General features: G+C 45.4%; 1 protein-coding gene across 7 annotated transcripts in view; it reads right to left on the bottom strand.

Moving 5' to 3' along the window:
• LOC6725770 (teneurin-a) overlaps positions 1 to 12183 on the bottom strand; it is a 198599-nt gene that overhangs the window by 9751 nt on the left and 176665 nt on the right. For all 7 annotated transcript variants that reach the window (XM_039297391.2, XM_044923645.1, XM_039297392.2 and 4 more), the window contains 4 exons: positions 8361 to 8528; positions 7882 to 8074; positions 5870 to 7254; positions 2933 to 3477 (listed from right to left, as the gene is read on the bottom strand). In XM_039297391.2, coding sequence (XP_039153325.1) covers positions 2933 to 3477; positions 5870 to 7254; positions 7882 to 8074; positions 8361 to 8528 — 2291 coding nt within the window. The remainder of the gene's footprint in view (positions 1 to 2932; positions 3478 to 5869; positions 7255 to 7881; positions 8075 to 8360; positions 8529 to 12183) is intronic.

Here is a 12183-nt window from a genome sequence, read left to right as displayed (position 1 = left end):
AGTCGTCTCGTTTTCCCAACTGAAGCTGGGGCATTGGCATTCGAATTGGCAAAGCGCCAGGCCAGCGATTGAGCGAATTTCAATGCAATAAATGTGTGACGCTCAGCTGGAGGTTACCACCCACCGCCTCCCCCCGCTAAATACATACGTGTGTGTGTGTGTGTGTGTGTGTGTGCGTGGGTGAATTGTAATGTAATGGTAATGACCCCATAAACTGAACAACTTGTTTGTGCCCAGTGCAAAGGGTTGTTGCCATTGTGTCGCCGAATGTTTGTTGCTCCACCGGCCCCACAATCTGCTAGGTCTTTAAACCATCCTTAGTGGGTTTGTTTTACACACACACTCACACTCAGATCCCGGGGTGTCCTGCAATTGTCCTGAGCGTTAAACAGTCGCCATGGCCAGCTGGCATATGTCCAAATCGCTGGCGAAATTGATATCGACGGGGATTGAGGATGTTTAATGGAGAGCTCCACGGTGTTCCCGATTTGCCAATGTCGATATGAGCATGTTTCTGCACAGAACTTTTCCTAATTTTCCCACAATTATGAAATGGTTCAACTTGCTCTAAATTCTGATGACAAAAGTCGAATTTGTTGTCCAAAACGATAGAAATATTGGCCTAAAATAGGATTGTCATACCTCGTTGAGCTCGTAACTTAATTTTCAATCAAAAATTTTTGGAAAAATTGGATGGAACGTATCCCTCAAAAAAGATCGAAAAAATGTTGAAAATCTTAATGTTTCTAAATCGTTTAGAAAGTGGGTGTGGTTGTTAGCCAAGGTTGTTAGCCGTAATGAGCAGTCGCGCTTTTTGCTGTGCGTCTCATTTTGACAAAGTTAGAACTAGAACAAACCGATATCTTTAACAGTCTCAGTTTTTCTACTCATTGCTGCTGTCACTCTTCGATTCCATCGATATTTCTTTATTTTTAGCTCGATTTTCCTTCATTTTTTTCCGTGGCAGGGCAATTAATGCAATAATTTTTCACATGCTCGCCGGGGAAAAAGGCCACTTAAGCTTGCGAGCTGCTAATGAAGCTTATTTACGTTTTTCCTTGGCCGGCAGCTACATTTGTATGTGTCTTGTCTGCCGCCACGGATGCGAAACCACCCACACACCAACGCATATTTCTACATTTATATGTAATATATATAAATGCGTGTGTGTGTCTGTATGTATTCCTGATTAATGCTGTGTAGGGGCAGCGCGTTTTTTGTTTGGAAGGGGGCGAAAAGTTTTGCCAATTCAATGCCGCGTAGGTAATAAGATTGATTTTCACTTTTTCGCTTTTCACACTCACACAGCAATCACTCACACGTGTGCACACAGCCCACACCACCACCAATGCAGACTAAAACTTGATTAATTATAGCCATTGATTTGCTTTCCACGGCTTCGGCTACAACAACTCGCCCAGCCTTTTCATTAATTTCCGCGCCGAGTTGATGATGATCCATCCAGCCAGGAAGGAAATCCAAAAAAGGAAACGACGCCACCCGAAAATCCACCCTTTTGTCCATCGTTAGGGGAGTCATACACATCCGAGGCACCCCATCCCATTGCTTTTGTGGAAATTTATTAATTACGTTTTTGGTCTTATCAAATTACGCTCTGCTAATGCACTCAAATTTATACCTTCCGTGCTTTTTTGAGCTTTAGCTTCTGCAGAGGACTCTCTAGTTGTACACTGAGAAAAAGCGATTAGGGTTCATGTTTTCAACTGCCTTTCGATGCTTTAAAAATTTAATTTAAGGCCATTTTATATTGCATATAAATTAAATTCAAATTCAATTCAATATAATTTGTGTACTCATTTTCTTTAAATTATTAGGATATTGAATATTTTAAAATATACAATTTTCCCCTGTGCGTCTTTTCCCCCATTTTTCTTGGCTCTTCCGTTTCCCCAAAATTTATTGGCGGCCATTTTGTTTTGGGTTTTTCTTCAGTTACCTGAGAGAATGCGAGTGTGTGTGAGTGAGTGTGAGTGTGTGTGTGCGTGTGAGAGTGGGTCCTAATTTGTCGTCGTTCGAATGGTAACGGAAATTGGTTTCGCTCTTTCCTCTTTGGCCTGCCCTCCTTGGCCCCGCCCACTTTTCCACGGCTCCCCAGCCCCCTTTGGGCATAATGGCCAATTACAACAACAATTGCTTGTTCCTACGCAGCTTGTTCATTGTTCAAGTTTTGTTGCCATTTCCGTGGCTGTTGCTGCTGTTGTTGCTGTCATTATTATTATTGTATTTGCTGTGGTTGTGTTTTGCAATATGTCGAAATTCAACTTCCGGGTTTCCCGTATTTTTCCGTTTGTTTCCTTCTTTTTTATACGATACTCTACCATCCCAGCAGCAGTTAACATTTTCTATTTTTGTTCCCTTTGCCGCTTGTTAACACAATAACATGGCGAAAGAAAAGCAGAAATAAGAAGAAGTGCGAGTTGAAGAAAATTTGCCAAAGGAAATGTTCCATTTTCCATGCTGTTGTGTTTGTGTTGGCGCGTGTGTGTGTGTGTGTGGGAGTATGCAATACAAAAGTAAATTGCCGGGCCCACCCACTCACACACACACCCACACACACATAAGCCCACACACATGTGGGAAAACACAACCAAGGAAGATGACAAATTTGCTGTATCAGATGACAGTTGTTGTGCCCCTCTGTCAGGATACTGGAAAAGCAATATGTTTTGAGGGGAACCCTTAAAAATCCCCCGAAAAACGGCTAAAAATGCATCGCAAGTAATGTGAACTTTGAACTGAAATGCCTGTTTACTTTATGCCTTGACTGCAGTACCAATGTTCTAAAGATCTTCCTAAAAAGTGAACCATGTTTTGTAATTTGTCTTAAATTCGTACTGTGTTGGTCAATAAATATATTGATAATTATACCAGGTAAGCCAAATAATTGTTATAAATTATAGAAGGCACTTACCTTGATCGGCCACATTGATGACTCCATCCTGCGCCACCGCAATGGCGGATATGGCCTGGAATCGGGCATTGGAAGACAGCAGCGTCTCCGCATTGCTGAGCGTTCCGTCGTCGTTCAAGGTGGCCGCTCCTATGCCCGCCGCCGTCGTCTTGGCGCCCAGTAGCACCGTGGTGGTGGTGGTGGGTCCGGTGGACATTAAACCGCCGCTGCCGACGATGCTGGCCAGGGTGCCGGCGCCGTTGCTGCCGGAGCTCGATCCGGAACCAGTGGACAGGGCGATGCCGCCCGCACAGATGCAGGCACCTCCGTTTGCACCACCACCGCTGCCGTTTGAGCCTCCCACTGAGCCACCGGCCGAGGTCGCCGACGAACCGTTGCCATTTCCGCTTCCGTTTCCGCCCGACGGGGTGGTGGGCGTGGTGCCGCCATTCGGACGCGTTGGATTGACGGTCGTCGAGTAGGCGCCGCCGCTGGCCCCGCCCACTCCTGAGTTGGCAGCGCTGCCATTGCTGCCGCTTCCAATCGCACAGTCGCACGTCTGAGATCTGGTGGGGAAAAGGTGGAAAATTGAGGGAAATGCGTGTTAGATGATATATAATTGAAAATACACTAAGCGAGCATAAATATAAGTTGCATTTAAATTCAATTAATTAATTCTATTCTACTTCCAAGATAAAGCGACTGTATAGGCTGTTCCTGGCCAACTTCCAGTGTGCTTCTGCAGCAGATGTGGTTCATATTGTACGAAGGGTTGAGAGCCATCAACCCATTGCTGTCATCCTTATTCTTCCTATCTCTGGCCGCACCCTTTCTTCGGGTCTTCCTGCAGGATTTCCCCTTCTTTTCTGGCTGCTCGGGACGCATATTTATGATGACATTGTTTGTTCGATAAACAGTCTAAAGTAAAGCGAACTCCGGGTGCCGCTTATCGCAGCCACGCCCACGCAACAGACACGGACACAGACCGCCCCCATCCACCTAGCCCGCCGCCCTTAACCCTTAACAGCCCCGCGAGCTACCCCTCGGGCGCTTAACCCTCTTTGGCCACCTCTCGAAAGATATAGCTCCACACAAAAGACGCCGGGGGAAGAAGCGAAAAAACGAGTGAAAAGTTGATTTATAGTTTCTGTCTGTGGCGCGACGGCCGCTAATTACTTTGCCACGTCTGCCGGCCACGCCCACTTCAATCGTCCGCCGCCCGTATCTACGCTTTAACCCCCTGACACCTGACGCCATTCGCATGACCCCACAAAATTCAGAGCGAATAAAGTTGAGCAATATATCCTTACTATGGATTTGGTAGGTATTTTAGATTTAGATTAGGTTAAACGTACGATTATTCCAAAAACTTCTTTAAAAGTTTATTTACAAATACTTTGTCGTGAATTTAAGCAATTTTATACGAAGAAATATGTGCGAAGGACTGTTTCTTTTTTACCCCAGCCATAAAAAGTTATATTCCTCTTTCTTTGTACTTAATGCTGAAATTAAACTGACCAACACTAAAGACCCATTTTACAACACTATGTAGCACTACGTTTTTGCGCTTGGCAACGTGGCATAAAATTATTCCGTTGGCGTCAGGAATTTAAGTTCATTGACTGCTGTTTCCGTTTCCGTTTTCTGCCCCGCTTTAATCAATGCACAAAATGCAAATGGCTTTAGTGCCTCTGGTACACGAACACATTTATAGAAACACATGTATGCATACACACAGTCACACATACGTATATGTTGTGTACTGGGGCAATGAAAAATCAGACAATGAAATTCCCCAATGTGAGAATTCCAATTAATTTTTGGTCACCGTTTTCGATGCCTTCAAAATGGGTTAATAAAGTCAAATAAAGTTAACATGACTGTGGATGGCTAAAAGAGCAGAAAGAGCTGAAAAGAGATGGATATTTTTGCATACCGGTACTATTGCATTTATATGGAATAGAATGGAAGCAAGAGAGAGACGGGGATATGGTACACTAGGGGGTATTGCCTAGTTGGCCTGACATTTATGGCCGTTTTGGTGCATTGGCAATTTTGTGCTGCTCTTGCTGAATTTTTATTATTTATGCCCCACTCTACGGTCGAGTATCCTTTCCCCGTCCCGCTCTTGCTCTCACTCCATCCTACTCTATCTCCCTCTCTCGCTCTTTCGTCCTGTGTGCGTTTTGTCCCGTGTGTCGTTTGGTAGACATTTTGAAAAATTGGCTGATATCGCTCGGCAATATGCAAATAGCCCGGAGCTCACTTAATTGGGTCAAGTATGCGCATAAACAAGTCCGAGTGGAGTCAATCTACCCACCCAGCCAACCCATTTTCCTGCATGCCCTTTACACCATCCACATCCACACCCATTTCATTCGTTCGTTCCATTCGATTTTTGGCCAGCGGCCTGCTGACCAAATTCCCTGTAATGTTGACCCAGTAGCCAGTCAATATTTGAGGGCATAAAACAACTAAGAATGCAATAGTCGGGTATTCCAACTACATATGCCATACCCACACATACTCGTATACATAAGTACCCAAGGGAGCACAGCTAACTATTGGGAATTATTTATTTTCAGTGCACTTTGATAACTCGGCAAAGTGCAAATAAGCAGCCCCCCAATGACAGCGAATTGGGAACCCTTTGAATTATAATTTTCCAGCTAAGCGCACTCAAACTGCATGAATTATTGGTTATTCAACTTTGGAACAATATTCATATTTTAGATTTAGGATAAAACTAATGGAAAATAATTAATGTTTCCCATTGTTGTTAAATGGATGTGGCGTAATATTTTAAATTAGCAAAATATGGCAGCGAACCTAATCGAGTGACCCAAAATATTATTTAGTACGCATAAAAATTATACGTATTTTAACTTAAATGCAACTTTATCTATGGAACTAACGATCTATGGAATGGCTTCTAAACAGTTTTAAGTATCTACTTACCCCGTGCCCTCTTGTTTTCCGGCAAAGTATCGCATATTGCCGGCCGTGTCCACTACGCGAATGGAATTGACCCTCCTCGAATCGCTGTCCGCAATATAGAGATTGCCGAAGGGCGAGAAGGCCATGGCAAGAACGGTGCCCAGGACATTGTCCGTTCCCGTCTTGTTCACCCGGCCATCCTGTCCGCCATTGCTGCAGTGCAGCGGTGTGCCGGCCACCACGCGGATCTTCATGTCCGAGGTGAGTCGCAGGACCAGTCGATCGTCGATGAAGTGCAGGGATCCGTCCAGAGGACTAAGGGCCAGGCCGGTGGGCCATTGCAATTGCGCCTGATTGGCCATCAGGGTGCCGCTGCAGGGAGCCGGACTCCAGTGATTGTGATGGCCATGGTGTCCGATCAGAGTGTGAATGACGCCCTTGGGATCCACGGCGCGTATATTGGTGCCATCAGCAATGTACATGGTGCGATCGGCTGCGATTGCCAGGCCCTTGGGATGCGAGAGTCGGGCCAATAGGGCCGGTCCTCCATCGCCGCAGTTGCCCTCGTCACCAGGAATGCAACGCTGGCCACTGCCCACCACGGGATCACTGTTGATACTGGGATCCTTGACCTTCTCCAGTCGCACGAGTCTCAGGATCTGATGCCTCTCCGGATCCGATATGTATAGATGGCCATCGGCTGGCGAAACAGCCAGGTAATACTGATACGACACCTGGGTGGCGCTCAACTGCAGAATGGTGTACACCTTGCCGTCGGGCGTGATGCGACGCACCAGATTGAAGTCGCCCACATAGAGACTGCCGTCGGGTCCGGTGGCCAGGGCGATGGGCGTCAGCAGCTTGGCATCCTTGGCCACACCATTGCAGTAATCCGGGCAGGTGAGTGGTCGCTGCAGTCCGGTGCCCATGACCACCTTGACGGTTCTCGGGTACTCCTTCATGTGCAGCGTACTGCCGTCGCCCTTCTGCAGTATGCCCTCGTGGAAGTTGTAGTGGTGGTGTATGTCCAGTCCCCAGCCTCCGATATCGGATATATCCACATCGTAGCCCTGCAGCTTGGCCGTCTGGGCAATCCAAACGGGCGATTGGCAGGTGCTGTGCTGATAGCCCACCGAAATGCGTGCCACAGTCACTCCGTACACCTTTTGCCGATAGACATTGCGCTTGTTCCACGCGAAGGTGTGCACCAAACTGGGATCTGCCTCGTAGGTCTTCACATGTAGGGCTCCCTCGATCTCCACACCCACATGCACGTGGGTCAGAGTGGGCGGAATCGTTTCGCCGGTTAGGCGCATGCGCACTATGCTCAGATAGCCACTGGCCTGCGAGGACTGATAGGTCAGATGGAGGTCCGAGCCCGGAATCTGGATGGATTCTTGGACGATCTGTGGATGGAGAGAGGAAGAACTTGGTTAGCTAACAGTGGTTTAAGCAAAATTATTGGCTTGTTTTCTTGTTTCCAAGACCCTAGTCACTTTTATCATCGGCCTCAGGTGACAGTTAACTGCGGGAAAAGTTTATCTAGACCTGGAGAAATTACCCTCGGACCTAAGTTGGGAAATAGCGCCTGTGGAAAGGTAATGGCAAGCAGACATCGGTGGAGGCAAACCAAGTGTCTGCTGGTCTGCTGGTGACCGCAGCTGGACAGGTTCGAGTGGTGCAATTAAACGCATTGCGAATCCGACGAGGGCCAGACCTTCGAGGAGGGCTTCCACGCTCTCGGCCAGAATTAATGTCCACCTCACTGGCCCTTTCACCCAAACGCACCCAACACCACTGCCACTGCCCCTGCCCCGGCCACCAACACCAGTCTCCACCTCCCCCCCTTTTCAGCGGGCAGATGCAAAGTTATAATGTCATTAAGGCAAACTTTAAATTAATTAAAACTGCGCTGCGTCCAGCATCTGCTGCCCGGACTGCTAATTAGGAATGGCATTAGGGACGGGCCATGCTATAGTAAATGGTAAATGAGGGGCACTCCCGCCACTCCCCCGACCTGGTTGTCCACCCACCTGAGTCTCGGCAAAGATGACCCTTTTGCCGGGCATGGCGCCCACTCCGTTGGGCATCCAGGTGCTGATCAGCTGGGGACGCAGCTTCTCGTGGTCGTGATCCATGCACACCTTGCTGGCATCGTTGGCCTCGTCCGCCGTGTGGTAGTGGATCGAGTTGAGGAACGTCAGGGCGGGATTCAGTGGAGCCACTCTGGAAGTAGAAGCATGGGTATTAGTAGGGATATTTATACAAAACATTTATAACGCATGTTTCCGAGAGTTACTATAGCTAAGAAACAATGATTAGAACCATTATATTATTATGATGTTGTGATTAGATATATTTTCTGAAATGAAAACAATGGATTGGAGACTTTCCGTCGAGTCCCAAGATTAAAGGGTTTTGAGTCTCAGGTGATGTGATTAAGACTATTTGAACTGCAGACAAGCTGCAGGATAATTTCAGGTGTTCAGGTATGAAAAGCTGAAAAACTCACTTGATATTCCTGCTGGTCGTCTCGTCGTCGTCGCTGAGCTGCATTTGCACGGGCGGCAGGACCACGATCCGGTTCCAGGGCACAAAGACGGTGCGGGTCAGAGGTCGGAAGGGGGAGCGCTGGAATTGCAAGGTCACCGCCCCGCCGCCATTCACCAGCACATCGAACCTGCAAGTGGAGTAAGTGAGTGAGTGGTTGGCATGAGAAATATGAAACGGAATACGAAATTAGTGCAAAAGTTGCTGGCAAACATGCAAATTAATATTTTAATGAACTTGAAGCGAAGGGAATTGCGCGAGAGATTCCCACCCCGCAACCTAATGCCAAGGTGGAGCCTCAGATAATACCTCAATTGTTTGTGGGAAATTGAAAAACTTTGGATGCTGCAGAAGGTATAGAGCACAAGTTAAGATCCATCCATGCAGCCCCCTTCCAATCCCCTTCCCTTCCCTTATCATGCGTTAGCCGCATTAAATATAATGATGGCGATTGCGAGCCGCCGCCATTATTACACGAGAAAATTCGCATTGCAGCTACGGGAAAGTTGCACAAACTTCTGCCAAGAGGACGAAGATGTTGGAAAACAAAGGGACAGAACAACAACTGGGGGAAAACGAAACTTGGGGGGTGGGGGTGTGTGGGGCGAGAAAATCCAGGAGCATGAGTTCGAAAAAGCACGGAGTGGGTGGTGGGGGGTTGCTTTACAAAGCCAAGTCGCGTTGGAAACTCAAGAAATGGCAAAAACTTTTACTTTTGAAATATTTAATTAATGCGATTTTTAATTGTGTTTTGCGCGTGCGACAGGGATAGCAGCTAGCGAGTGAGATAGCCTGCATCTGGAAAATGTTTCAATGCCCCAGTCGCATTTTCCGCCGAATCAAATGACAAAACATTCAATTGAATTGCCTCGTAAACCAGACGACCAAAGCTGCCCATAAACATGTCCATAAACAAGGACATGCATTTCATTAAAAATAAAGTGGTTACAAAAAATAGCGGAAAAAAGCGACAAATATATAAGGGCATTTTGTGAAATTGGTTACAATTTTTGCTAATTTAATTTAACTGTTTTTGCCACTGCAGCTGTTAGCCGTTGCTGTTGTTTTTGGCTGCTTTTATGGCCTGCATAAAGTAGTGACACACATGTGCATACGCAATCCGATGTAATCGGGCTAAAAGTTCAAATGCTACGCAGTATTCTTTTCAATTTTCCAATTTTTTATGTATTTTTACTCGTTGGTATCAAGCCAAAATAAAGGCCAACAGAATCTGTTCTTTTGTGTCCACTAGTAGTTCCTGGCCCTATTATATTGTCCGCAGCTGTGTGAAGGCCAAAGTCCGTCGTGGCATTGCATTTATTCATTTGTAATTGAATTGGATTTTATGAACACGAGCAGAGCGAAAATCCGGAGAAATGCGAGGAGTGGCCAGTGGTGCGGTGGGTGGTTTAGTGGGTGTTTTTGTGGCTGCTTTTGTGGGTGGTGTAGCATTTAGCGGAGGCATCAACCCAAAAACATATACCCACCAGAGAACTGCAGCCCGCCACTCGCACTCTACGTCCACCCGATAAACACTCGGTACTCTAGGCACCCCGTTTTTTTTGACACCCTACTTGCGGCAACACAAAATACTCGAGTGTTTTACCGACGTTGTGTTTTTGTTACGAGTAAAAAAACCACCCGAGGCCTGCTGCGCAATAACTATTTGGGTGAGTGGACGCACAGTCAACGATCGGCCGCACGTCATTTTTTGTATGCGGGCTGCAGTTCTCTGGTCATTTTTTGTACGCCTAAAATTTGTATGGGAGGAAGCGTGACGGGTATAAGAAATGAAGGGTAAAAGGGAATACCCAAGAAAAATTTCGTGCTCACGTCTTTGATGGACTCAATGGGTGCCACCCGTTTCGAATCATTCCGTTATTAATTTTTCACACGTCGCTACCTGAATACTCTAATGACAAATATTCTTATATAAAGTTATTTTTGAAATGAATTTTGTGACATTATGACTATAATCTATATTTAAATAATAATAACGTAAATAATATATATAATATATAATAATATATAATATAATATATAATAATATATAATATAATATATATATATATATATATATATTATATTAATAATATATAATATAATAAAATATAATATAATATATATAATTATAATAATATATAATAATAAGATGAAGGGCATATTTTACAAAGTATTCGACAAAGTCTAGAGTCACGCCGAAAGAATAGTGTGTAAACGTATGGAGTGTAAAACGCATGGAGTTACGCATCTTGTCTGTGACTCGATTACCTACGAGACCACTCGAGTATTTTTGGAAACACCCGAGTATTTTTGGAAACACCCATGTGTTTAACGGTATACCCACAAGTGTTTTTCTCACTCATCCCTTTTTAGGCAGTGTGTGATCGGCACCCGCGACGCGGAGCACCGTATTGATTCGGGTGCGCGCACAACGGGGTGTCTTGTCTACATGTTCAGATTTATACTGTGTGTTTGTAAGTACCCGCGATGTGCGTGGCGGGTAGCACCCGCACACAAAATTGTAGGGTGTGAGTCGAGTGGTAAAAAAGTGCCACCCTTGCAGTTCTCTGATACCCACACACACATACACACACACACGCACACATAAGGACATACGTTTCGCTGGGCCAACTCTAATAATACTTATGCAATAAAAAATGCCAACAATAATCCCCTGCAGCACAATATAATGACTTTTATTACCTTTATTACTATGACAACAACAACCAACAATGCATGTCAGCCAGCCAGAGCAACAACTACAGCGCAAAAAAAAAAACATAATAAAAAATAAAAAAAAATGAAAAAAAAATTAAGCAGGACAACAAATGGCGGCAGCCAAAAGAGCAACAGAGAAAAGAGCAAAGTCGGTGCGAAAGGAAAACGGAAAATGCGGGGGGTAGCTAATAAAAGCATAGAATTGAAATAAACATTATAAATACAAAACCATAAAATCCTGCAACAGACCCAAGAAGCACCAGCCAGCTACAACAATCTGAGGCCAAAAGTAAGAGGATACACATATGTGTGCAAAGTCCCGGGAAAGCCAGCCAGTGGCTGGGCGGAAAATGAGGGGGCGGCGACCCGCTAACAACACACTGTTGCTTATTGGGCCGCATAACATGGCACAGCAACAGCAGCAGCAGCAGCATTAGCAACAGCAGTAGCTACAGCATTTTCAGCATTTTCAGCTGCAAAAGGCAGCATGCCATAAACCAAAATGAATTCAGGAAAATAACTCCTATTTAGCTACACAGAGAAAAAGAGTTTCAAGAACGTTTCTGAATACGAAAGAGCACAGGAAATTCCGATCAATATTGTTTCCAGATTAGTTACTGTAGTGTAACTGCAGTTTTCAAGCCAATTTCGCAACATGTGGCCTAACAAACAAATCAATAGCAGTTGTGCAAAAGCGTCACTAATTCCCTGGCTGGCAGTGTATAAAAAAGCCAAAAAAATAAGGCGAACATAAACAGGAATTATTGCGAGGCAAAGAGCGAGAATAAGAGAATAAGGCGAGCAGCAGGGATATAAAAATAACAAGGACATTTTTAAAGACCCCTTAAAGGACCGAAAAATAAACAACGACACATATTGTCATAATAAAAATGCATAAATAAGAGCTGAGGTATTTATGCCGGGCCAGGCAGGACCTCCTTTTTTGTGGCCCAGTAAGTAGTTGCAGTTGCGACATTTGGCAGCAACATGCAACACATCGCTTACTTGGCCATTGGCCTAATGAGAAATTATGGCCAACACACACACACAGGCCCAACTGTGTG

The sequence above is a fragment of the Drosophila simulans genome, chromosome X (genome assembly GCF_016746395.2).
Source record: "Drosophila simulans strain w501 chromosome X, Prin_Dsim_3.1, whole genome shotgun sequence".
Taxonomy (NCBI): Eukaryota; Metazoa; Arthropoda; class Insecta; order Diptera; family Drosophilidae; genus Drosophila; species Drosophila simulans.
The sequence above is the reverse complement of the archived record's forward strand: the minus strand, read 5'-3'. Positions and strand labels throughout refer to the sequence as shown.